Genomic DNA, 27752 nt, shown 5'->3' with positions numbered 1-27752 from the left:
TTAAATAAGTCGAGTCGAATAAAAAATAATTGTTGTTAAACAAGGTGAATCAAGCAAAAAGTAATAGTTGTTGACAAGTTATTTCGCGGCAAAAATAATTGTTATTAAGCAAGCTGAGTCGAGCCTATAATATATGTTATTTAAAAAAGTTGAATCAAGCAAAAACAATTGTTACAAAATAAATTGAATCAAGCCAAAAGTAATCAAATATGAAACTAGATGAATGAAGCAAAAAATAATCGTTATTAAACAAATCGAGTCGAGCAAAATATAACCGTTACGAAAAAAGCTAAATCGAGCAAAAAAATAATCGTTATTAAACAAGTTGAGTCGAGCCCATAATAATCGTTATCAAACAAGCCGTATTAAGCACAATAAATGTTATGAAAAATCGAGTTGAGCAAAAAATAATCAAATGAAACAAGCATAACTTTTCACCGATTAGAAAAGTCATCGAATCGAGCCAAAAATAACCGAATTAAACAAGCATAACTTATCACCGATTAGAAAAGTCCTCTTTTATACATCCCAAAGATATTTACATAGAATATCTATGTGATGACTTACAAAATCACTTACGTAAATCAGAAGTGAGAGTTTGACGACATCCTTCGAGAAAATACTCTTAAATTTACTTACATTACCAGTCATCAAGTATATATTTTTCTTTTTTAATAAAAAGTAATTCACGTAACTAATCAAATAATGAACATTTATTCTTATGGATCTGAACTTTTGATTAAGAAAACATCTAATTAAGAAAGAAACAGTCATGTTCCGCTATCCCACAACTTACAAAAGTATATTCTTTAGTACCAAATGCAATTTTTTTTTTCTTATGTTTTTTTTCCTCAACAATTTACAATATTTAATTTTAATTGTTAAAATTATGTCCCAATTATTCCACATCTCTCAAAGAACATCATTTGAACTTCTATGAATTTGTTACAAATCGTTTCGGTGTGACAATAATAAAGACAACAAAACTGGCGTTTTGCCTTAAAATCCAATTCTGTAATAAGTTCTTGCAATTAACGTTGCTTTTCTGTGTTTCTTTTCTTGTTAAAACTTCCAAAGACTCCACCTTTTTTGCTTTTTCTTCAACACCCACCATTTTTTTTCTTGATATTCTGCTTTATCTTTGACACCCACATCTTATTTTTGTCAATTTCGATGTGGGGTTTTCTTGATTGGTGAAAAAGATTGAAACTTGGGTGCTTTTTTTTGGGTGAAGTGATGGGTGGAAGGAAAATTTTGAAGTCTTTACAAGCAGTGGTAGCTCATGGATTGCTGTTTTGTTTCACTCTGCTTCTTGTTCTCAAGCTTGATCGAGCCCTTCATTATTCTTGGTGGTTTGTGTTTCTTTACTTTCATTTTGGGATTTTTTTTTCCAGAATTTGTGATTTTTTGGGTTTTTTTTGTATCTGATTGAGGAAGTTTTTAACAGTAAATGAGCATATATGGTAACAATATGTGGATAAAGTGAAGGTCTTTTCTGTTTGAATTTCTCAAAATGACATCTTTGTTGAGATTAGTCTTCTTAGTTAGTACTTTGTACCTATGATGTTCTAGTTTGTAACTTGGAAGCATGATTGGAAATTAAAACTGGAATGCTGCCTTTTTGGTCATTGTTGAGCTTGAAAAAGGTGGAAACTTTAAGATTTTGGATGATGTGGTTACCCTTCAATTGTTAATAGGATTCTTGTTGAGCTTGAAAAAGGTTTGAAACTTTAGGATTTTGGATGATGTGGTTACCATAGAATTGTTAATAGGGTTGTTGTTGAGCTTGAAAAAGGTGGAAACTTTAGGATTTTGGATGATGTGATTACCCTAATATTGTTAATAGGATTGTTGTTGAGCTTGAAAAAGGTGGAAACTTTATGATTTTTGATGATGTGTGTACCCTAAAATAGTTAATTGGATTGTTGTTGAAAAAGGTGGAAACTTTAGGATTTTGGGTAATGTGCTTACCCTAAAACTGTTAGTCATTCATGTATGAAGAGGTGTATTACCACCTAGACATTTCTGAAAATTGTTTCGGTTTTCGGGGAATTCCGAGTGTTTTGTTAGACTGTGTGAAAACAGCATGAGTGAGAGGAAGATTGGTTTAAGTCTTACTGACAAATTGGCTCCTTGCTCGTTGGAGTTCATTCTTTACTATATGTAGATTCTGTTTGAATTTGTGAAGGTAGATTTAACACAGAAGAATATCTTTGCTAAGAAAATTATTGAAAAACTTTAGGGACAAAAAGAAGGATTCACATGATATTCATTGACTCGGAAAATAATATGTAAGTTTCACGAGAATTTTATTGGTGGGTACTTGAGAAGAAAGGAATTCGTATGAATTATATAAGTTTCATACATGATGTGTACAAATGAAACTTTCGCAAGTGTGAAATAAAGGAAAGATAATAAAGGAGTTTCTCACATACACTGGGTATATGCCTTGAATTCCACTTGTTTACTCTAGTTATAGATGAGTTAACCAATAGTATATAGATAGAAGGTTCTTTGATTTATGCATTTACCAGATGATAGATTTTATTGATCGACAAAGTCAACCAAAAATTGAAATTGTGACATAAGTTTTAGAATAAGTATAAATAAGATAGAATATATGCACGGCACCTTTAGTCTTCACAAAAAGAATAAAGGTAAGGAGATTAGACAGGATTGTAGTGGGTACAAGTATAATTCAGATACTAAGCTCAATCTTCCAGGAGAATAGAATGGAATGATAAATGAAGATGCAGAACATAAAATTAAAACAGGATGGCTGAAATGGAGGAGTATTCCACTGCAGGGTGTCTTTTCTTTGGTGTGTATTACTATATGTTTCTGCATTTGTTTTGTATCTTGCTATTTTGCTGGTTATTTTCTTACAATCTTGCGTCGGATACCTTTCTTTTGAGCCGAGGGTCTATCGAAAACAACCTTTCTACGTCACAAAGGTAGGGTAAAGGTTTGCGTACATCCTACCCTCCCCATAATCCATTTGTGTTATTACACTGGGTATGTTGGTGGTGAAAGTAAGGTTGTCTTTCTTCCAATTTTGTATCTTGCCCCTTCTGGTATAAGTATTCTAATTGTTGGAAGTGAAATATGCCAGAGCATGCAAATGTGTGTGTATTGAGAGAAAGAAAGAGGTATCCAAGAAATATAAGCACTGGATACTAAAGCTTTTGTACTCATGTTTTCTGCATTATAATTATACCATTTGCAGTATACAGGGACTTGAGTTTCTAAGTATTGCCATATATTTCTTTTCTCCTTTTATTTTACAAGATAATTGAGAACATTGAAACCCCTAGTCTCTTAAACAGTATGATTTGTGATTGCAGTTGGTTTTCACAATTGGTTCATTTTGCAGGGTTGTTTTCGTTCCACTTTGGTTGTTTCATGTGGTTGTAGCAAGGGGTAGATTCTCATTACCTGCTCCATCAATGCCTCATGATCGACATGTATGACACATTAATGTTTCTGATTTTAGATTCAATGTTTCATGTACCAGTCATTGCTGTTTGTATATTTTCAAAAAGCTATATAGTGACATAAGCACATATTCCTTCATGAACAGTGGGCACCATTTCATGCTGTCATGGCGACACCGCTGCTTGTTGCTTTTGAACTACTTCTTTGTATTCATCTCGACAGCACCTATGGTAAACAAGAAAATTTCCTTAGAACATCATAATCTGATGCATTTATAACCAACTGCTTACTGCCTTCTTACTGATTCGTAATGTTGTTCACTCATGTCTAGTTACTAGAGGCAGTTTCACTAGACTTGCAACTCTACCTTAACCTTTTGTGTTATGACCTTTAAGCTATTGCTTACCTTTCAGTGCCTTGATTGTGCAAAATCGTAATTTCATCTGTTTAAATCTTGTATCATTTCTTTCTCTCTTTAAATTTGATATGCAATGCTAGTTCATATAAGCAAAGCCACTTATTTGTGAACTGTGGATAATGCAGCTGTAAGTTTGAAGATTGTGTTCTTTCCCCTGCTTGCACTTGAAATTGCTATCTTGGTTGATAATGTTAGGTAAGATACTTTTCCTGCCAAGAAATGCTGAACTTTTAAGCCATCTGGTGGCAGTTGAAATATTTTTGGGGAGGCATAATACATAAACACACACTCAAACTTGGCCTCAGTTGACAAGTAAGTTCTCCAACTTTGAGGAGTGCACATCTAGACACCTCAACTTGGTCTCACTGGCAACAAAACACTCCAACTTGTCCCCAGTGTGTCTCATAGACACCAGACGCTGATGTGGCACATAAATTTTGGAGGTGTCTAGATGACCATTCTTTAAGTTGGAATGTGCAACTGATATAGTGGAGAAGAGTTGAGGTTTCTAGATGTGCATACTCAAAGTTGGAGTGTTTATTTGCCATTTGAGGCCAAGTTTGAGTGTCTGTGTTTATGTATTATGCCTTTTTGGAATAAAGAGATATGAGATAAGATGCCCAAACATATATTTTTTGCAGTACTTCAAAGCATGCAAATTATTAGTCTTGGTTTTGGATGTTTATCTAATTCCTGTTAAACTTCTCCCCATGCTCAGAATGTGCAGGGCGCTGATGCCTGGAGATGAAGAAAGCATGAGTGATGAGGCTATATGGGAGACCCTTCCTGTAAGTAAAGATCTCCCATTCATTTTAAGAAACCACAGTTAGCAATCATGTCATTCCTGTTGCTCATCTACTAGGAAGAATCTAATATTAATAGCCTATTATACCTTTTAGATTGACGAACTTAGGAACCTATTTCTTCACTTGCATAAATCTGTAAACAAAAGAGCGTAGATATTATTTTACGGGGTTTCAAAGGAAGTGCACTCTTAAATTCTGGAACTTTTGTGAGGTTGACTGCTCTCTCCTCACCAGTGAAAATAAGGTTCAAAAATAGTTTATGTTGAGGAGTTACATATCAGGAATAAACAGTTCGATTGCATCTTTTAACCAGCTTTTTAGATACTTTTTTCAGCTATATGCAGTCTGGTGTTATGTGCCTTAAATTCATATGCTTTCTGTTGTACCCTATTGATGTGAAAGCTATTTGAAACCGTGATTGATTTGTACATGCAGTTTGCGCTAATATGTGCACATTGGTAGTTTCTAAAAGTCATCTTGTCATTATGTCTCAGCACTTCTGGGTTGCAATCGCTATGGTCTTCTTCATAGCAGCTACAGCATTTACTCTTTTGAAGATTTGTGGTAATTATTTGACTCTCTTTCTGTACTGGTCATTGAATTCGTGTGGCTAAATGCTCCATTTGCTTCTTCTCATTTTATTTTATATCTGTACGTTCTTATCAGTTTATATCTGTAGCAACTTCAACATAATAAACATTTTTGGAAATGGCAAGCAAAAGAAAGATTATGCTTTTACTAAGAGATCAAGAGTTTGGTCTACTGGTGCAAATTATGTCAATGTTTATTCTTCTAGAGTTGCAGACCTGTTAGTTTATTAAAGCCTCAAGTCATCCATCAAGTAACCAGTACAAGGGTACTTTTTTCCCTGTTTGTATCTATAGGTGTTTCTCTATTGAGAAATAAATCCTAGCTGTTTAAAGCGATAAATTAACTCAATTTGTTCTCCAATTAAGGATCAGTATCTGTTTACCATTGTTTTTAGGTGCTCGATAGGTGGCCATAACATGGAAATTCTACATCTGTATCATAATTTAGCTATAGCATTTTGACAGTGGCTTCTTGCAGTGTAGGAGTTAAATCATTATTTCCCTATTTCTGCTTTATTTAAAGAACAAAAATTTACAAATATTTTCTTCGTGGTAATACTGTTAGAAACATAGTGATCCATACATTAACCTGGCGTTATTGGTTTTTCTACCTTATCATTCATTCATCAAATTATGGTTTCATGTTCGTTTGCTGTGAATTGCAGGAGATGTTGCTGCTCTTGGGTGGTGGGATTTATTCATTAACTACGGGTACAAAAAAGTTCCCATTTATCCTGCATGATTGGCGATTGTGCTTAATTGCTTGCTAAACCTGTATCATACTTGGCATTCAGTGTCGCAGAATGCTTTGCCTTTCTTATCTGCACGAAATGGTACAACCCTGCAATCCACAGACAGTCAAGTCTACGTACACCCAGCTCTTCTATAACAAGCATGCGATCTCTTAACTGGAACAGTGGATTTCTTGCATCTGTGGATGAAGATGATCAGCATAGTGGAATATGCAGTTTGCAGGACATTGGTGGTCATGTGATGAAAATTCCTCTTATTTGTTTCCAGTTATTGCTTTTTATGCGCTTAGCGGTACGAACACTCTAAGAACTAAGAAGTTTTTCTTTCAATATTCCAATTAGTTAAGATGTGCAACTAACACATTTTGATTACAGGGGACCCCACCAAGTGCTAAATTTATCCCAATTCCTGTTCTGTTTATTCCTCTTTTCCTACTTCAAGGAGCTGGTCTTTTATTCTCTGTTTATAGACTTGTGGAGACGGTTATTCTTCTGGTAGATGGTGAAGGTGGTGTTAGAAGCTATTTTAGGGTGTCTTCTGTTATTCGTGATTCTTTCAGTTGCATGCGTCACGGGTCAAGGTAATGATAGCAAGGTGAAACTGTACAATTTCTGATCCTTCCCAGCATTGTTTATGTTTTTACTCATTCCACGTGCTTGTCTCTTTGTGTTGATCTTATTGATACAGGTTGTTAGGTTGGTGGTCAATTGATGAAGAAAGCCGAGAGGAACAAGCTCGTCTATATTATCCGGGGACATCTGGGTCAGTGTCTGTCAATACTTGCAGTTTTTGCATTTCTGTCCAGTACCTTGAGGGTCATCTGGTTCACGTGTTTTAGATGGCCTTTTTTTGTGTGTGGGGTGTGTGTGTGTGTTTGGGAGGTGGGGGTGGGGGTGGGGTGGCGTCTTTGTAGAAGCTTTAGTGCAAATTTACTGCTACTACAACAACGTACACAACATAGTTGGGGAGGGTAGCGTGTAAGCAAACCTCACCCCTACCTTGTCAGGTAGAGTGGCTGTTTCCAATAGACCCTCGGCTCAAGAAAGCAAAAACACAACATTTATGAAGACATAAGCAGTAACAATAGCAGGATGATAAGAAACTAGAAGCATACGAGAGAACAAGTAGTAGTAGAGAAGAGGGGGAAGTAAAACACAGAAAAAATGGTGGAATCTAGTTCCATCTTGCATATGGTGGTCAATTTGGAAGGAAAGAAACAATAGGTGCTTTAAGAATATTACTAACCCAATGCAGAAAGTTAAAGAAAACTGCATTAATACTCTATATTTTTGGTGTAAAGAAGAGGGTATAGATGATGTAAATCAGTTAGTAGATTTCCTAGGCTATTTGTAATCATGACTACTTCGCCTTGGAATTTTTTTGTTTGGTTGCCAGCATACCCTCATTGCTGATGAATACAACTTTACCATTCTCAAAAAAAAAACAAGTAGTAGTAGAGAACTAAGAGGGAGAAATACAGAAATAGTATAATAATACCAATCCTACTAGCTGGAGAGACCAGACACGAAACTATTTACTACTGGCCTTCTACCCGAATCCTCGACCTCTACACCCTCCTAACCCAGATTCTTGGAACAAGGAATGTTTATCTTGGCTAAACAGTCGCGTATCAAACAAGAGCTTGATGAATGAAAATTACTGATGAACAAAAAATAATCTTAACCTTTCAAAAGCAATTAGATATTTCTATGGAAAATGGATTGAAATTCATGGGCAAGTATAAATACTGTAAAAGCAGGACTATTAGTCAATAGAAAGATTCTACAAATTACTTATTGCTTATACAACTTTTGTTTACTCGAAGTTGTACATGCAGTGTTTACTTAAACTTCCACTGATTTATCTTCACGGCATCCTCTGATTGTTATTTTAGGTACAATACTTTCTCACCTGATACTGTAAAGCAAATGCCTAGAGCGAAGCTTGCTGAAGAGGTCGTGCCTTTTTTCTTATTGCCTCTTTCTTCGTTTCCTTTAGTGCTCTCACTGAGATGGTTAGCTTGACTGTTACTATCTCAGATATGGAGACTACAAGCAGCACTTTGTGAGCAATCAGATATCACACAATCAAAACAGGAAAAGTTCGAAAGACTTCAAAATGTAAGATTACATCAAAATACTGTTAATATCTAATTGATGCATTATATTATCACGAGAATATTGTCTAAATATATCTTTTATCATCATGAAATACTTCATAAGAAATCTAGCTCTTGTTTAACAAATACGTGATGTGTTTGAAACAAGGAATTAACCTGTGTTACCTTAGTATTTGTAAATATTGTTTCTCGTCCTTGCTAACTCTACTGAGCCACTTACATGTGGATTCTTTTGTCAGGAAAAAATTCTATGTAGAATTTGCTTCGAGGAACATATAAATATTCTCCTCCTTCCTTGTAGGCATCACATCCTCTGCAGGTATAACCTAGACTTCATGCCACTCGTTTTCTGCAGTCGTATTTACATTCTTTCTATGATTTACAATATCCGATAAATATGCTGTTTAAAACAGTTTCCATATTTTGAAGGCATGTCTTTCCTTGCAAGCTAGATTCGAAAGAAAAATAACGTTTCATTTCCTTTCTTGCATTTCTAATCTGATTATTGTAACTGATCATTCTTTTTCAGTACCTGTTGTGACAAGTGCAAGAGGTGTCCCATCTGCCGTATGTTTATAGAAGAACGTTTACTTGTAAATGATGTGTAGTTACTATCGACAAAGAAGCTTAGTTTCCCCCGAGTTTTTCCTTTGATCAGACGAACATGTTAGATGGTGAATGCGGTTTTATTGAGTCATGTCACCACAAGTACATTGTTTTATCTGATTTCATGTGTATTCGTCTGAATCGAGTTGTGTCTGTCTTGTGAACTGTCTATATTATCCACAAGATTATTGTAATTCTGGCAAGAGATTCTGTAAAGCAATTGTTATATCAGTTCTGTCTATATTTTCTCTGATCTATCAAATGTATGATGGCATTTGACATTTTTACCATTTGTAATCTGAAGTTGGAAAATATGCACAGAATATTTGGTATGAAGGAAAATGTATTCCTTCATACCATTTTACAGATCGTTATCTCATACAACTCCTCGTTCAATTCTTTTGAATTCATAGGATCTTATAAATCGTTCGAGGAATGAGTGGCCTACGCGCTCTTACTTGATGTCTATGCTTGTTGTCCTATAGCCGGTGAGTCTTTTGAATCATAGGAATGACAAAATCAGTAGATATCGAGTTTTATTATTATTGGTTTTTTTTTGCATCAATACAAAGGAAAATGACAAATATTACATCAAAATAAGGGCAAATATTCCATTAAAAATTAGGGAAAATGCATATAAAAGTTCACTCATGAAAAATAGAGGAAGGAAAAAAAAAGTTGTCCTTCACTTTAGAAAAGACGAAATTTCACAACTTAGCAATACAATAAAGACGAATTTTATGAGGTTTTCTTGATTAGCCGATAGTTGAATTGAAATAGCACAAATTGCAAACAAGTTCTAATTAGTAGACATTTTGAGCATTTCATCCATCTTTAATAGGAAATCATTGAAACACTCATCCATAGTGCAAAAGGACTCATTTGGGTATAAATCACAAACTTCAAGGTCTTTTTTGCCATCAATAGAAAATCCAATTTGACAGCCCTTTATGAAAATTTCATGTGTCAAAGATGCAACTACACTTCTAGGGATTATTTTCTCTGCAAATTAAAGACAACACATTAAAAATTAATATAATCTATTGAAAATTATGATTTTAAAAAATACACTAATTGTGATGCAACCACTCTATTTTTTTTTTCTTCATATAGTTAAAAAGTATTTTTGATTTTCGTAAAATGAATCATTTCATTCTCCAAATTGCATAAGTAGTGACCTACACGAAGAGGTATACGTTGTACACTTTTTTTGGAAAAATAGCCAAAAAAAAGTGGCTATTTTTCAATTACAAGTAAAAAAAATGGATATTTGTGAATTTTACGGTTCAATCATTGGCCCTTTGTTTCCTACATCCAGTGAAATTGAATCACTTTTCATATTTAAAACAAAGTGCCAAGAATTAAATGGTAAGACCATGTGCACGTTAACGATGATGACTTTGTAGCGATAATATTGTCATATAAAATGAAACGGAAATAATATATTTATACCTGCAGCAATAGCTAATAGGACATCCTCAGTGATTGTAACTCTTGGTAATATTTTCCCAATTTTATTTTCCCAAAGAGTAGCAATTTCCTTCATATTAAGGAAATTACATTTTGGTCGAAAATGTACACATTTATTAAATGTCCTATTATCTTCTGCTGTTTTTATAGTGAATTTTCCAATATCAGCACCAGCCACAAAATAAGCTGCATTTATATTTTAAAATAATAATGAAATTCTGAAAGATAGAAATTAGTGAATACAAAACAATAGAAATTATACTTGTCCAAAGAAAGTCAATTAATAATCCTTTGTCGGAAAATAACATTATAGGTTAATTTTTTTCTTTATGTGTATACATTATATATTGAATTTTTCTTCGAGTGTTTTACTTTTTTATATATTAGCTTCGTCACTAATAAAAACATATATCAACACAGAAATACTACAAAAGAAATATGAATAACCTACGGATAATTTCTATCGGTAAGCAACAAAAAATTGTCGCTAATCTATTAGTTATAAAAGGAATTTTAAAAGAAAAGAAACAAGAAAAAGAGTTTTTTTAAAATAATATTTTTATCAGAAAAAGAAAGTGTTTAAAAAGAAATGAGACATTATGTTTATTAAGAAATGGATAGATTTTTACCAACTTATTAATTTTGCGATATTTTTGTTCAATTTCACATACTATAATGACATTTGACCATTTTCCGTAGTTACATATTAAATCCATTTAACTTCTTTGTGTGTTTTACTTTTTTATTTTTGAATCTTCTTCATTAAATTTCTAGCTCTGTCATTTGTCACTGATAAACACACACCTATATCAACATACAAACATTTTTCAAAAAAGAAACATGAGTTATTACAGACATTTTCTATCGCTAAACAACAAAATCTATCACTAATACTATTTAACGACGGATTATCGAAAAATGTGTTTACCTTTGACATTGCCATCACCATAAATTTGGAAATGATCAAGAGGAGGAAGAACATCAGAAGGATGTTTATTGTCATAATATGGCCAAGAAGCAATTGAATTGCAACAAATATAAGTATAAGGTATTTTCATTTCCTCTATAAATCTTCTAATTTTTCTCTTTTGTTTATACAAATTTAGCCCTGGCTCCACTGGATTTGACCTGTCCACTTCATGTCCAAACTCTGATGGCAAAAATCTCTTTAAAAAAATAATATTAACACGACGTTATCTATTATAACATGTTAAAATTTATTGATAATAAAAAAAAATATCATCGATACATATATATGTCATTGTCATTGTTACTTTAATAAGATTATAATTACTACCGACAAGGTTATGTAGTCAAAGTAATTTCGTCACTTTTATGTATTCATTGGATGGTAACTCTTTTGGAAGTTCCTTAGGGACCGATTACTCTGCATAGACTGACTGAATGACGAAATCATTCACCGACATACTTTCACGTGATTTTTTGTCACTCATCATGTCAACAATCTCACTTCTGATATCTCTTTGTCACAAACCCTAGTTCTTGAATCCGCCTTTGGTCTTGCATTTATCTTTTTTTAAAAAAATAAAAATCTACGAAACGTTCTCATCTTTCTTCTTCAATTCTTTTACACTATCAGTGTATATGTCATGTCTTTGCACATAGATGAATTAAGATTGGTTCTGCTGGTTCTATTGTATCCACTACTTTTGACTCGAAGTATAGTACAAGTATGTAACAAAAAATGAATATATATACCTATATAAGATCATAACTCATTCTAAACTCGTTGACTCTAGATCCCGAACCTGCCTAATTTTAGTAGGAAAAAAATTACCTTGATAGTTCCAACAACTTTCATGGCTTGAACAAGGACAAGTTGATCAAGTATACTTTCACCACCAACAACTGATATTACAATATCAATCTCATGCTTTCTTAGCATATGCTCCATGAATTTTTGGTCATTTATAACACCCTATTAAAAAAAAAAAACATTATAAAATAAGATTTTCGAGTGAGTCCAAAGAAAAAATATTGTTAATTGATCGAAGTGAAAAACAAAAATATTTTGATAATTAAGGACATTGTGATAATATCATCATGACTCTCGAAGTCAAGTCTGCATTTTCTTATTGTTCCTATTTCTCGATCCACTCAAAAAAGTGAAAATTAAATAACAAAGAATATGAGTGTAACATATTTTTACGTGCAATATTATGGCCCCTTTATCTTCGAATTCTTTGATAATTTTGATCTTAGGATGAAAATTATCTGAAAATGATCTAATCAGAATATATGTTCTTCTATTAGCATCAAGACTTGCTTGTGTTATAAATTGTCCGATGAATCCCGTCGCTCCGACGATCAGAATCCGGCCACCTTTTCCGGCAGATCCATTAGAAACTAATAATGGTGAAGACATTCTTTCTTAATTTTCTCAAAAGATATATATTATTGCAAGAAACTAGAGAAAAAGAAAGAACTTTTAAAGGTTTTTCAATTGGTTTGGATGTAATGGTTATGGTATTATTATATAAGTACTATGTACTAATAACATGTGAAGAAAATGGTCTAATTTTGTTTTCTCAACTACCCTTCTAATTTTATTTTATTTTGGGGTTATTTATTTTTAATACAATGTTGACATGTAGGTAGATTTTTATAAATTTGGGAAAAAACCTCAAAAATGTCATCAAATTTGGGGAAAAAACTTATCTATGCTATCCGTTAAAAGTTTGACTCATCTGTGTCGTTTCAGATAACAAACAATGGAATAGATGTGCCTTTTCTCAAACAAAATTGGCATAGATAAGCCAAACTTTTAACAAATGACAAATAAAAAATTTCTCTAATTCGATAACATATTTGAGCCTTTTCCCTATAGTTTATATTTATTAAGAAAAAAGTTGATTGACTGATAGGTCAAAGTAAAAAGACCCCCACAAATATAATAAGAATAATAAAAGAGAAAGTGGAAGCAATAAGTCAACTATTTTACCTTAATAAAGAAAGATGCATATTTTTTAAACTCTAGTATACAGTATATGTCATTATCTTTAGAGTTATAGTCAAGTACTAGTATATTCATGTGACTTGTGTCACATTAGCTGTGGAATTTTGAGTGTATTATTTGAAGTAGTCTCACTTTTGATGAGGGTAAAGAGTTTCCTCAAAAAGCGACTCCGGGCTCGAACTGAGACCTCAGGTAAAATGAACATTTACCACTCCATCAAATGACTCAAACCCGAAAGCATTCCTTGTGTAGATGTAGGGTAACTTGTGACTACAATACAACAAACAACTACACTTCATGCCCAAACAAATTGGGGTCGACTATATGAATCCTCCGGTTCTTCGTTTAAGTTTCATTTGTATCATCAAAATTTGTTAAAATTGTGACTACACTAAAAGAAAAACTACTGACATGAAGCTCACAATTGTAGAAGACCTGCTAAAACTGAGAACACCCCATATGTTTTTTAATACAATGGGGACCAAGAAAATTGAAAGAAGTTGATCACAAGGCCTCCTTGATGTTGAAGGTTCTTGATATGTCCCTGGCATAGTCATATTGGTTCAGTTCTACAAGCATCTTCTTCAATCGACGGGCAAATTTAGACGTATCTATCTCTCCACTGCTTGATGAGTGCTTCTTTTCGACCACCCTGGCAAGTGAGAGCAAGTAATCCACCAATGGTCGTAGCTTTGGACTACACAGGTTAAAGAACACATCATTAGCAAGCAGAATTGAAAACTTTGATGAGAAAGGGAAACGGGATGAAATAGAATGAATATTTTATAAGGGCCTAAACATTTTCTCCATGAAAAAGGAACCACGTACATCAGATATTTATAAAGCAAGCTGATCGTGATGGTGGTGCAACAAGTTTGCTTCAAGGAATATGAACTTCCAAAAGTCGGATTCCAAAAACCCTACTTATCTATCGGTAAAAATGTGAACTTCCAAACCAAGAAAGCTAGAGTACTTAACTCTATTTGCTGTTTCCTTGGGGGGAGGGACAAGGTAAAAGGTATCACATTTTTTTCTATTTCCTTTAAACCTTTCTACTACTCATATCCCACCGCCCCAACAAATATATGACAAGTTAGCAAGTAGGGATCTAAAGATGGAATTTTCTCAAAGTAACTAGAGAGAACATGGAATGCCAACTAAAATATCATACTCAAATTAACTGTACCTGCAATCTCCTGTGGCTTTGGGGCCAGCCCAGACACTGTGTAGTGAAGTGACAACTCTTTCAGTTCTTGTTACAGCATCATGAATGTTTGACTGAATGCTTCGAAGATGAGGAAGAATCTTTCCACTTAAGAGTTGATCAAGAACCAGCTCTTCCAGGACGGGCATGGCAAAAATCTCATGGAACAAGCATATGTTCCTGATCAAACGAATAGACATGCCAAACCTATAAGCAGCAACTCGTGCTGCATCAGGTACAGCCCTCATAACAAGGGTGTCCCAAGTTGGGACCTGCAAAAGCAGTTCAGAAGATAAAAATGAGCAATCCAGTTTAAACTAAACAAGCATACAAAGACGGGTAGGAGCATTTACATATAGTACTAACTAAAAGGACATTAAAGAAGTATTGAATTCATTGGAGCCTCTTATCCTTTTTCATATCATAAGCCTGACTTCACTACCAACGAAATAAAGATGAAGCTCCAATCCTACTCCATTTCTCCCCACTTCACTATTTCTAATCTCTTCACACTTTGCTAGGAAAACTTATTCCCAGTAGCTGTTTCACTTGGATGATTAGAAACCTAAACTTAAAAATAACATCACATTCTGTCTTAAAAATTATGCACATTATTTGGGTCTCCAGAGATAAGAACACACCTTCAAATTAGCCACAGCATCAGCTAGACGATCACGAAGCACAGCAATCAGATTGCTGAGGGCTGAGCCAGAAAAAGGGCCATATCTCAACACCAATCGCATGGCAGAGACAGCACACACTGTTTCACTGGTGCTAAGCATATCCCAGCAATTAGCTAACTGGTTCTGAAGAATGGGTATTGCAAGCTTCTCTACCAACTGAGGAATAAGATTGACATCAGTATCATCAGCACTTATTTCAGTTTCACCTTCTGGGGGAATTCCATAACTGAATAGAGAATTGTGCCTGGAATAACACAAAATTTAGTTGGCAAGAGAATTGAATCACAAGGAATAAGTAATATGAACACATGGAAGATTAAACGAAGCATTTATGTCTAGTTTCCTGTATGATTGGTTGGCCAGGTAAACATTCCTGGCAAATACTTTGTCAATTCAAACAAATTTATATTGCAAAAATCATCAAGAATTCTATTATCAGTATTGGCAAGTACACATTTCTTGGTCCTAAGTGACTACAGTATAAAGCCACAAAGCTCCTATCCTCAAAAGGAAGGACCAATCTTGGAAAGGAAGGGGTTGAGGTCATAATACTTGAAAATAATTGATTAGAACTAGTTGTGTGCACATACCAGTTCATATCCATAAAATCTGTGTTTTCATGCAGTGGATCCCACTTCAGAAGCTCTAGTCTCACATAGGGTGAAAAAATAACAGGTATACTAAGTGACATATACGCATCACGATAGCTTGAGGCATAATCTTTCTTCCATCTGTCAAACTTTTCAACAACCACAGACAGTTGAGAGTATTCCTCGTGTGCATCACCAAAAATCTGCTCGGAAACCTGAAGCAATTGATCACGGTTTGATTGATATGCCGTACTCTCAGAGTCACTTTCGTCGGTGCTAGATTCTCCTTCTATTTTCTGATAAGAGCTATCACATTTTATAGCTGACATTCTTTTAACATCATTTTTCACTCTTCTTCGTTTCCGAGCGTCTGCCCTTCTTGTTGTATCCATCCGTTTTTGCAGATTCTTATCTCTACCAAATTCATCTAGCTCTACAGGTAAGTCTCCTCCTTTCCTCATTGCTGCTGTTGAAGTCTGAGCAGCAGCTGTGGCAGCTTCTATTGTTGCTGCATTGCTCCCACCTCTACTTAGAACTTGTCTTGCAGCACTTACAGCAGCTTCAAGTTCCTTCATTTCATCATCATTATCAGCAGCTCTCCTTTCTAAGATAGCGGCTGCTCGTTCTTCATGAAGTTTCTGCATCTGGTCTTCAAGTTCCTCAATGTAAGGACCTTTATCCTGTAAGGATTTAAATACCCATAATAGTTAGCACACAGGATCAAGTTCTCCTGGACAACTCAAACAAAAACTTAAAAATTAGAGCTTTACAAACTCAGATTTTCAAAATGTCAAACAAACAGACCCTAGTTTTTTTTATTTCAAAATGTCTAACGGTTCCCCTAGGTTCTTTGACCCTATAATCCTACCAAAAAGTCTAACTTCAGACAGTTCAAAAGTCCACTACTTTTCACCTAAACTTGGTACAATACTGTATTAGTGGCCACTAAAGAGAGAAACAGTAATCAGCAAGTTACTAATCGCCACAGCTGGCATAAGAAAGTTCAGTCGACTGGAACAACCTAAACGAAAGTGAAAAGGAAGTACTAATGAACTAAGCTATGAGTTTCAGTGAATGTTCTTCTGTTTCACTATTGTACAATACTTATGATAAATTATGACTCGTTTCCTATTGTACAAGGCATCGGGTGCCAGTCATGGCTTGTTTAGAAAACGGGTCATGACATCATTGACCCAAGACACGTGCTTTATGCCTTGGCACACTTCATAGAAGAGTTGCTTAAGTAAGCCAAAGCACCCAAACTGCACTACACCTAGTTTAAGGGCTTAAGCATGTGTCAAGCTATGTCTTAACACTAAATAACTAAATGGATCCTAAAAATGGATCAGACTTTGCAGGATCCACCTAATAGACCGATTTCTAGAAGAGCAACTGCGCTTGTCACCCTACCCAGTAACTGAAATTATTTCACAACTACAAGTGCAACTGTGCTTGTCACCCTTCTAGGTCATCTTTTCTCAATTTAATTCCTCCTAAAACTAAGATAATGAATGACCGTTAAAGTCGTATCACAAGTACTGCAACAGCAGCGCCAGAATATATATGGAAATACATAATATGCCGCTCATAAATCAGAAAATCATACCTGCAAAAGCGCACATATAACAGAAACAAAGTCGCGAAGCTTTTGCATAAACATGTACTTCTCACCAGCAGCAGACAAAGAATTTTCCAGCGTAGTGACTTTCGACAATGAGGCAGATAAATTTTCTTCAGTCTTATGCAATGATGTCACAGTTCGGCCATGAGATTCCTGACAAAGAAAATAAAAAAATAATACTGTTAGTCTATGCATCCATTATAATAACTTTAGAATGCAACACATGCTATTAAACAACAACAACAACAACTACAACCCAGTGAAATCCCACTAAGTGGGGTCTGGGGAAGGTATAGTGGGCACAAACCTTATCACTACCTCGTGGAGATAGAGAGGCTGTTTCCGAAAGAACCATGGCTCAAGAGAGTTAGTTACTACAAAATATATGGAGGAACTGTGCACATACACATGCTTAAGTGCACAGTTTACACTGTATTTCTGTGAGCAATATTAAAAGTTCTAAAGTTCTCATGAAAACACTAAAAGATGGTCAAATAATGCACCATAGATTTTTTAAATAGGGTAAAGAAGATACTCCCTCCGTCCCTATTTACTTGTCCATATTTCCTTTTTTAGTTGTCCCTATTTAGTTGTCCATTTTGACAAATCAAGAAAGGACAACAAATTTTTTCCTATTATACCGTTATTTACACTTCTTGAAAATTGTAAAAGTGTATGTTGTTTCCCTCCAATTTATGTCACTTGAATTCAAATAAGTGGTTGTAATTTTGAAGTGAAAAGTTGTCATAAGGGTAAAATTGTAACTTCACTGTGCTAATCATTGTTGCCTTAATCTGTGTGCCATTTCTAAAGTGGACAACTAAAAAGGGACGGAGGGAGTATCATAAATGCAATTTCCAACATGACATAAAATTGCCCATATGTGCATCCCTCCTTTTCAAAACTACATCCATCACTTCCAGTTTACATTCCTAAAGCCAGTGCGCTAATTACAGGGCACCATATCTCCGTGAACATAATCCAGACTATCAATGGTTTTCTGTACAATTACCATAAACTGTTTCAAAGTCTTACAATCATGAAAAACCCACTGAAATAAATGGAAACTGAATGGCTCATGATCCAAAACAGACTCTATTTAGCCAGGACAGAGGAAAGACGACAAATGACCGCACAGGATATGAACAACATCACACAACAAAAGCTAGCCTCAGGAGAGTACCAATCTAGCATTGTATTAACTATGACCAATGCTTTCATGTTTAGCCAACAGAATGTTAGGAAAAAGAAAAATGTTTTTGCAGAAACCTTCTTTCTGCCCTCCAGAGATCATGACATAAAAGATCCTCAATTCCATTTTATCAAATGTCTTGAACCATTGTTAAACATCAGAATTGGAATTCATAAAAACACATAAGAGCTTGTAGTTTATTCTTCACTAATGAACTTCTCAAGCATAGTCAATTCCAAGCTAGGATAAAGGAAAATGGTTGCAGGCAGCATAAAATACTCAACTATGATAAATCCTCTGAATATTGAAAAAAGAACATTTTTTTTAAAAAGGACTAGTAAGCAGCCAACTCCAATTAGTCTGAGATCGAGGCGTAGTCAATTGATTGGCATAGTGATTATTCAGATAAAAAAAAATTGCTAGCAGGCTGGATATGTTGATCAGGTGAAAATAAAAGTGCCAATAAAATGCATTTAGACTAGAGCTAACACTTACTTTGAGTCTTCCCATACTCTCATACAAGGCTTTCTTAGCAACCTCGGCCTTCTTAGAAATTGATAATGCATCCAAACTGGGCAAGCCTCCAACCACTCCTCCTCCAATAGTAGGACCATCAGAAACATCAACACTTTGTACTGAGGAATATACACTAGCTCCTACAGCTGAACTTCCGAAATTCGCCTTCTGAACATTCTGAACTGCAGCTGCACTGCTTACAACACTACTCATCACCCCTCTATTAGACCCATCATCCAACCTTTTTCCTAACCCCTTTCTAACCTGCTCTTCCTCCCACATTTTGTCCTCCTCATCTTCCTCATCATCATCGCTACGAAATCCACCATCTTTCTGCAGTGCCTTATCCTCAAAATCCTCAAACACACCCCTTCTCCCACTACCAATCTTCTCCCCATAGAACCCAATTCTCTGCTGAAACTCCGGCTCCTCATCACTCAACCCCTCAGCTTCACCATGATTACCCCCTTCATCCAATGCTATAAAGTCCTGAGCCGCAGGCCGAGCTTGACGTAGCCTCTCCCTCTTAGCCCTTATTGCATCAATAGTCATCTTATCAGGTATTACTGACCCAACATCATCCTTCTTCCTCGAATCCTTCTCCAATGCCATTGAACCCAACCTATTAACAGTACCACCAAATTGATCAACATCCATTTCGTCATCTTCACTCTCTTGCCCATTTTGCTGAGTTTGAGCACTCACACTAAATGGTGGTTTCACAAGCCCTTTCAAGACGATAACTGGTTCAACGGGCCGGGGCCCGGACTCTGGTTTGGGTTGGGCAGAGCGAGAACCAACTAAGGTTCTGGTGTTCTTCTGGAGCTCAAGGAGTGCTTCCTTGGTGTAAGTACCAGCTTGAGGTTGTACATTGGAGGTGAATGAAGGAGGTTTAGGGGTAATTCGGTCTTTTCCAGAAGTAAGCTTGTGCGCAGAAGATGACGAAGAGGGTTTCGTGATTCGTGAAGAAGCAGTTGAGGGTTTGGAGGACGGCCGAACGAAGGGAGTATCGTCGGAATCTTCGTCGTCGGCGAAACTAAGTAGACTTTTCTTTTTGGGTTTGGTGGCGGAAGCGGAAGCGGTGATTGTAGGTTTAGCGGCGGTGCCATTGGTGGTCTTGGCGGAGGTTTCATCATCGTCGCCGTCGTCGCCGCCACGACGGCGAAAGTTGCGGGATTTGCCGGACATGATTTGGCGCCGGAGACGGGTTTTTCACGGTGGAGCGAAGAACGTGGAATGAAAGAAGAACAAAAAGATGAAATGTGTAATTAGGAGAGGAGTGAGGGGTAGAAAAGGTATTTTCTTTCACCTATTTAATACGTATATTTTATTTTAATTAATTGAAGTTAGCACACTTTTTATTCTTCAAAAATAAATTTATGATAAACATTAGGTTATTCTATTAATTACTCAATAGGTAGCAATTTCAACACAAAAAAAAAACAATTTTACATGCTCATTCAATATGAACAAGCACTACCATCTTCGGATTGAAAATCAATCAAAAGTAAAAAAAAACGTTTTGAATCAAAAAATCACACTCAATATCTTAAATTCAACTTTACTTCAAATAAATAAGTCAATTACCGATAAAAATAATTTGATTAAAGTGACCTATAAGCAAGAGTTTTCATTTTAAAAATGAATAATTGTACCTTAATAAGTTTCACTTTGCTTTACTACGAAGCACATGGATTGTAGTACTTTTAAAAAATTTAATAAGAAATATTTATAAAATTAAATTAAAAAGTGGATACTAGTCAAAGAAAAATATGTAATCAATAATAGGTTAAAATGGTTATAAGAAAACAAAAAACAAATATAATGTCGTAAATTACTAAATAAAAGAAAGTTGTGCCTCTAAAATTTCAAACAACTCATTGTGTATTTTTTTCCTTAAATCTTTTATTTAAATAAAATTATTTTATATATTATATTGTACATAAATATAATACATGAGTCTTTATATCTTTTATATATATATATGTATTCTAATTATACGAATTTCTTATATGAAATTTAATATTTACATAATTCATCTCCGAACTAGGATGGCACAGAGATGTGGACTTGGCTCTTGCGGTCTTTTATTGTCAGTGTTTAGTCGTCACAGTATTCAAATGAAAAACACATTTTTAAATTGAAAAATATTCTGAAAAATAAATGAATAAAGAAGTGGGAAACTACAAATAAACCACTAGGACTGTAATTTTTGGGACATTCTATGATACCCCAAAAGGAAAAAAATAAAATTAGCAAAGGGCTTTGATCACATCATTCTTCAATGGCTAGGTATGCAGATTCTTTCTTTCACTTTTGACTACCTTTTTTGTATCTTTTTGTGTTTTTCTTGGATTGATGTCTGCTAAAGTTTCAATTTTTATTTACTTAATCTGATAATCAGTTAATTGATATGAACCAAGATTGGATTTTTACTAATGTATGTTGAATCTTGAAGTCAGGGGATGACTCAAGTTGTGATTTTGGGGTTGTGGGTGAAGTTGGGAATTTGTGTGTTGGGTTTTTTTGGGGTTGATATGCTAGGTTTAAGGCAGGGGTAAGACTGTGTACACACCATCCTCTCCAAACTCCACTTGTGGGATTACACTGGGTATGTTGTTGTTGGTGGTGTGTTAGGTGAAGTTGTTTTTGTCTGTTGAGTTTCTGTGAGCAGATGTTTTGGCTTGATTCAGTGATTGTTTTGGAGTTCTTTTTGCTGAAAAGCTCGAAATCGACCAATGAGTGATGTGATTTATATCTGCTAAAGTTTTTCTTGGATTTATATTTGCTAAAGGTTCAATTTTTATTTACATAATCTGATAATCAGTTAATTGATATGAACCAAGATTGGACTTTTACTAATGTATGTTGAGATTTGAAGTCAAGGGATGACTCAAGTTGTGATTTTGGGTAGTGGGTTAAGTTGGAATTTATGTATTGGGTTTTTCTGGGGTTGATATGCTAGGTTTAAGGTAGGGGTAAGACTGTGTACACACCATCCTCTCTGAACTCCCCTTGCGGGATTACACTGGGTATGTTGTTGTTGTTGCTATGCTAGGTAAAGTTGTATTGGTCTATTGAGTTTCTGTAAGCAGATGTTTTGGCTTGATTTAGTGATTATTTGGGAGTTCTTTTATCTGAAAAGCTCGAAATTGGTCAATGAGTGATGTAACTTATATCTGCTAAAGGTTCAATTTTTATTTACTTAATCTGATAATCAGTAAATTGATATGAACAAGATTGGATTTTCACTAATGTATGTTAAATTTTTAAGTCAAGGGATGACTCAATTTGTGATTTTGGGTGGTGGGTGAAGTTGGAATATGTGTATTGTGTTTTTCTGGGTTTTCTATGCTAGGTTTAGCCTCGGTTCCTTCATAGGGTAGGGGTAACCCAGACCCCACTTCCACTTGTGAGATCACACTGGGTATATTGTTGTTGTTGCTATGCTAGGTTTAATACAATGGTGGGTTAGAGTTACTTTTTGGTCAAAATCCACCTATCTTTGATTCTTTCTAGTAGGTTGAAAGGTTTCTTCTTTTTTCCTGTGTGAATGGGATTGAAGGGGTTTCTTTGGTAGAGTGAGGTATGGCTGTTTACTTTATTATTGGGTTTTTGAAGTCAAAGGATGACTTGAAGTGGTGATTTTGATGAACATCTGAAGTTGTATTTGTCTGTTGAGTTTCTGTGAGCAGATGTTTTTGCTTTGATTCAATGATAGGTTTTGGAGTTCTGATTGCTCAAAAACTTGAAATTGGCCAATGACTGATGCTCTTAGAGTGGTAGTAGGTTTTGATGTTTCCTTTCAGTGAATGGGTTTAAAGTGGTTTACTTGATCAAGTCAGATATGGGTTGTTGCTTGTTTTTCTTTAAACAAGGAATGACTTAAAGTTATGATTTTGATGAATGGATAAAGTTGTATTTGTGTATTGACTTATGCTGAGCAGATGCTATGGCTTGGAATTTTTTGCTTAAAAATGCAAAACCGACCAATTAGTGATGCTCTAAGAGCGGTAGAGGTTCTAATGGCTCATGATCAGTTTGAAGGGGTTTTCTTGGTTGAATGAGGTTGGGATCTTTATGCTGTGGTATTGGTTCTTAGTGGAATACCCAAAGAGGGCTAAGCATGGAAGGCCCACAATATTAAGGATATTTAATATGCTCAAAGCAAGAGAGACAAAACAAATGACCTTGTCTTATGCTTATTGTGTCAAACAAGATGAACTTTCTAGTTTAATGTATGCTAAATCAGGAACATTAATTCACCTTAACTAGGTTAATCAAATACAAAAACAACAGCTTGCTTCAAGGGCTCAATCCCAAGCCATAGGGATTGCACTTATACAAATGTTCTCCATTTCACGGCACTTAGTCCTGGTCATTTCAATATTCAGTAGTTTGGGGTTTTCGAACACTAGTGATTCTCTACATCTTGTACTAACATAAATATCTCTTAACATACTAGAAGACTCAACATGTTTAAACCTTAACCTCAATTAGTTGCTCCTTTTCCCTTTTGCATGTATTTTATGCGCAAATTGTACTGTTGCTCCTTTTCCCTTTTGCAATTATATTCACCTCTTTGCAGAGAAGTGTTGCAGGTGTTCTGAAATCACTAATGGATTTTGAATAGCTTGTTGCATACAATGATGATTTAACACAATTGAAGCTATATACTTCTGATCACCATTAGATTGTTCGAAAATATGATATATCTCTGCGTATCAGAATAAGTTAATAATCTATCACAGCTTTATATTTCTAGTTCAATGTTTACATATAGGGAATTACAGTTAAAAGAAAAGCATACGTATAAATCTAAGACACGTTAATCTTCATTTGGTAGCTACGAAGACAGAAGCCTCCTTGTATGACTTTAAGATGAGAAAATTCACATGATGGATGACACATCCCACTCACCTTACCTTGTTGACTTTCTTAATGGGATGAGAAAACGAGGTCTAAATTTGTTGTCTGTTATATTAGTAGTCGTAGTATTGCTCCTATAGTTTCTTGTCCTTTGATTTCTGTTACTGTTTGTTATTTCTTGTACAGTGATTATTGAATTGTTCTATTGTAGTTTTCATTCTGTTACTATCTGCTGTTTTTTACACTATCCATTGTTTTTTGTTCTTCCGTTACCTCTTTTTTGGGATTGCTTTGGACTGTTTTTTCTTAAGCTGTGGGTCAATCACAAACAACCACTCTACCTCTGATGTAGGGGTAGGGTCTGCGTACGCTTTACCTTCCCTAGACCCCACTTTGTGTGACTATACTGGGTATGTTGTTGTTGAGAAAACAAGGACAAAAGGTGATCCTGGTTATACCTTGCAGGCCATCATGGTTAGTTGACAGTAGGAGGATTGCAACAAAAATTAAGAGTGCATCAGGTGATCCTGCAACAGTGAATTGGAAGAGCAACCCTACAAAAGCTTGCCCTAATTGCCAGTTTATCATTGACAATAATGACGTAAGAGTCTTGTCACATGAACTTCACTTCTCCCTGTTAATCATTCTGTTGAATACCTTTCTATGGACTGTTAATGATAGTGCTTATCATTTGCAAATTGTATCAATCTTCTCGTATATATAGTATATTGGAGATGATTTTCTTGACAAATTAAAAGTATGTTTTCCTAATAGACGTGTAAAAATGAGACAATGAAAATTTGCAAGAACTGAATTGGTTTCCTAGTGCTGGTCTGTTCCCCCCTTCAATCAGATAAGGAGTTTGGCACTGATAGCTATTATAATCTGTGATTGATTGTAATTAGCTGCCTTGAAAAGTTTTCAAGAACCCCTTTCCCCTCTATGTAAAGGAAAACGGTAAAATAATTCGAATGAAGGGAAATGAACAAAGGGAATCAGTAGCTATGATACCTTCAACTGAAACATTTAAGTTGGTCTTTCCAGGTCAGCCATGACTGGCCAGGATTGCCAAGAGGTGTAAAATTTGATCCAACTGATCAAGAGATTATTTGGCACTTACTTGGAAAAGTCGAAGGTGGTGATCGGAATTCCCATCCTTTTATTGATGAGTTCATTCCAACTGTTGATGAGGATGATGGAATCTGCTATACACATCCTCAAAATTTACCAGGTATAAAAAAGATGATCCTATTCCCGTTCTGTTCTTGCACTTTCTGTTTTTGATTTGTTATGGATTTTCGTCTTTGCTGATTATAAGTTTTGTAGGTGTTAAGCAGGATGGAAGTGTCTCACACTTCTTTCACCGAGCAATCAAGGCTTATAATACAGGAACGCGTAAGCGTAGGAAAATACATGGTGATAATTCTGGCGATGTCCGTTGGCATAAGACTGGTCGCACAAAACCTGTTATCTTAGATGGAATCCAAAGAGGGTGTAAGAAGATTATGGTTCTTTATATAAGCCCATCTAAGGGTGGGAAAGCTGAGAAGACAAATTGGGTGATGCACCAGTATCACCTAGGAACTGGTGAAGATGAAAGGGAGGGGGAATATGTTGTGTCTAAAGTATTTTATCAGCAACAGCAAGTCAAGCAGGGTGAAAAAATTGAACAAGAATTCCCCGAGGACTTCGAATGTATGGTTGCTAAAGTAGATCCACATACCCCAAAGTCTGTGACTCCTGAACCCCCTCGCGGTGAGAGACTATCTTCAAGTATGGATGCAAGAGAGCAAATTGCTGCTTCTAGTCCCATTAACCAGGTATTACAAATACTGTTGTTGCTGATCAATGTTAATTTTACACAAGAATAGACCAATTTAGTAAGTTTCTCTATGTATGATATGTAGTAGTGCTTTTGTTCATTGTTGTGAAACATCTTTTGCTTTTGGTCGGTACAATACATTACTATCGGAAACACTCTCTCTTTACTAGATATGTTGTTGTTGACTTCTTCTTCTTGTCGCCTTGTCGGTACGGGACATTACTTAAGCAAACAAGAGAACGAGATATTCAAGTTTGTTGCACCTAGTATTATGCTTATCAACGATAAAAAGTATTTATACAGTCCTGGCTTTCTTACTAGTTACTACGTCTCTTCTTGCTTTGTATCAGTATCATGAGGTGGAGGATTATGTAGAAGATGGCATGGGAGCTCTTCCTGAGCAGCCTGAGAATCAAGACCAAAACATTGAGAATCAAATCGATGAAACTGGGACAAAAGTTGAGACTGAGACTGGTGATGACCCGAAATGGTGGGACAGCGAGTCACAATATTTGCTGGATTCTCAACAACTTGTAGAAGGGCTATCCTTATGTGATGATCTTCTTGCGAGCCAGTCTCCAAATAGGGATGGAAATGAAAATGATCAAGTGCAGAGATGTAAACCTAGTCTTGCTGATTATGCGCTTTTAGGACCCGAGGATCTGAAGAAGGATTTGGAGGAGTGCCAACAATTTGTTGCTGATCCAGCCAACATAGAGATTGGCACTCCACCTGATTTCCGGCTTAGTCAACTTGTAAGTTAAATCTTGTATCTTCCATAACATTTACATACTCCCTCTGTTTCAATTTAGTTGTCTGATTTTGACTTGACACGGAGTTTAAGAAAGTAAGTACGATGTACCAAAATGCCCTTTAATCTTATGGTCTTAAATATATCATGTGGAAAGTTAGAATGAAAGAGTTGTCAAAAAGGAAAGAAGCATTTTTGTTAATGTCAAACAAATTGAAACAGAGGGAGTGCTAAATTTGTATAAGGTTTATCTCTTTTTTGTTAATGTCATTGTTCTTATACTCTGCATAATTGTGATTCAACGTCAAATTTCCGTGTAGGAGTTTGGATCACAGGACAGTTACATTGCATGGGGTGGAAACAAGTATGGTTTTGATTCTGCGGAGCAAAATGGTTGAGATCATAGCTCATCGAACGCTGTCAAGATTGCTAATCCTTAGGTATCAAATTTTGTCAAGCTTGTGGTAAAACTATGTCTACTGCAAGTTAACAGAAACTATTACTTGATGCAACTTCCTGTTTTGTTACCAATGCGCGGTAATGCCTCAAAAGGCGTTAAGTCTTTTTGTGCTAGAACGTTCGTTGAACGATCTGGATTTCTTGCTTAGTTAACCTTGTACATAAGGTTTCATTATTACTACTATTTCCTATGAAAGTTCACAACTTTTTGCCTGCTTACTTGGTTTGTGCATGTTAGAACTCATCTTTTCTACTTTGTGCTTCTTCATCTAGTATATGAACTCGATTAATTTGTGTTTTCGTTACGATGTGATATTTCTAATCTTGTCCAATCTTGTATAACCATACATCCATTCGTATATATTCTTTGTATTGCTCGATTTGATCTGAAACCTATTGGGATATTGCTCGTTCTAACGAGTTTAGAACGTATCTTCAACTAGTAGTTATCGCTTATATGGATCTTTTTCTTTCATTCTGTCCTATTTTTAGCTAAGTCTTCATTGATACAAGGTATTTGTAGGTCTTTCGAGAGAATTTCCTTCTATGTGATTTTAAGTCTACTTCGTCCCTTTGTAATAACTTCGTTTATCGAAGTCTCACATCTACGAAGCGACACATTTGTAGGTCGATGCAGAATTTGTCCAAACCATATCAAGTGATTTTCTCGTATTTTATCCTGATATTTGTACCTACTGGTGAATGTGATTATTCTAATTTACTATAACCACACATCTATCTTAGTATCCGCATCTCTTTTAACAGTCCATCCATCTCATTGATCTCAATATTTATATCAAATCAAAAATAAATATATGTATTAATGAGGAAAATTAAATATACTCTTGGAATTGCATGTGCTCCATAGAAT

General features: G+C 35.3%; 4 protein-coding genes across 4 annotated transcripts; 2 read left to right on the top strand and 2 right to left on the bottom strand.

Annotated features, from left to right (window-relative positions):
• Nucleotides 1-960: 960 nt before the first annotated feature.
• On the top strand, nt 961-9107 carry LOC125829858 (uncharacterized). The gene is made up of 14 exons (XM_049509070.1): nt 961-1352; nt 3374-3464; nt 3581-3665; nt 3979-4048; nt 4572-4641; nt 5154-5223; nt 5915-5960; nt 6044-6293; nt 6377-6582; nt 6690-6764; nt 7897-7957; nt 8042-8122; nt 8361-8440; nt 8651-9107. The coding sequence occupies exons 1-14, from the start codon at nt 1237-1239 to the stop codon at nt 8727-8729; spliced, it is 1380 nt and encodes a 459-aa protein (XP_049365027.1). The 5' UTR covers nt 961-1236; the 3' UTR covers nt 8730-9107.
• A 206-nt stretch (nt 9108-9313) lies between these two features.
• On the bottom strand, nt 9314-12583 carry LOC125829640 (leucoanthocyanidin reductase-like). Its single transcript, XM_049508833.1, has 5 exons — nt 12368-12583; nt 11996-12136; nt 11126-11363; nt 10180-10383; nt 9314-9729 (listed from the first exon to the last, which is right to left on the bottom strand). Exons 1-5 carry the CDS (start codon nt 12581-12583, stop codon nt 9527-9529), a joined length of 1002 nt encoding a protein of 333 aa, XP_049364790.1. The 3' UTR covers nt 9314-9526.
• An 846-nt stretch (nt 12584-13429) lies between these two features.
• On the bottom strand, nt 13430-20190 carry LOC125829842 (transcriptional repressor ILP1). The gene is made up of 6 exons (XM_049509047.1): nt 18960-20190; nt 17258-17425; nt 15652-16331; nt 15020-15305; nt 14361-14650; nt 13430-13871 (listed from the first exon to the last, which is right to left on the bottom strand). Exons 1-6 carry the CDS (start codon nt 20166-20168, stop codon nt 13679-13681), a joined length of 2826 nt encoding a protein of 941 aa, XP_049365004.1. The 5' UTR covers nt 20169-20190; the 3' UTR covers nt 13430-13678.
• A 934-nt stretch (nt 20191-21124) lies between these two features.
• Nucleotides 21125-27096, top strand: LOC125829862 (SUPPRESSOR OF GAMMA RESPONSE 1). The gene is made up of 6 exons (XM_049509075.1): nt 21125-21272; nt 24315-24450; nt 24894-25080; nt 25176-25669; nt 26022-26426; nt 26743-27096. Exons 1-6 carry the CDS (start codon nt 21265-21267, stop codon nt 26818-26820), a joined length of 1308 nt encoding a protein of 435 aa, XP_049365032.1. The 5' UTR covers nt 21125-21264; the 3' UTR covers nt 26821-27096.
• The last annotated feature ends 656 nt before the right edge of the window (nt 27097-27752 follow it).

This window comes from Solanum verrucosum, unplaced genomic scaffold, assembly GCF_900185275.1.
Source record: "Solanum verrucosum unplaced genomic scaffold, falcon-dt-bn FXZP01000008.1, whole genome shotgun sequence".
In the NCBI taxonomy this organism is placed as follows: Eukaryota; Viridiplantae; Streptophyta; class Magnoliopsida; order Solanales; family Solanaceae; genus Solanum; species Solanum verrucosum.
This window is presented reverse-complemented; position numbering and strand designations above follow the sequence as displayed.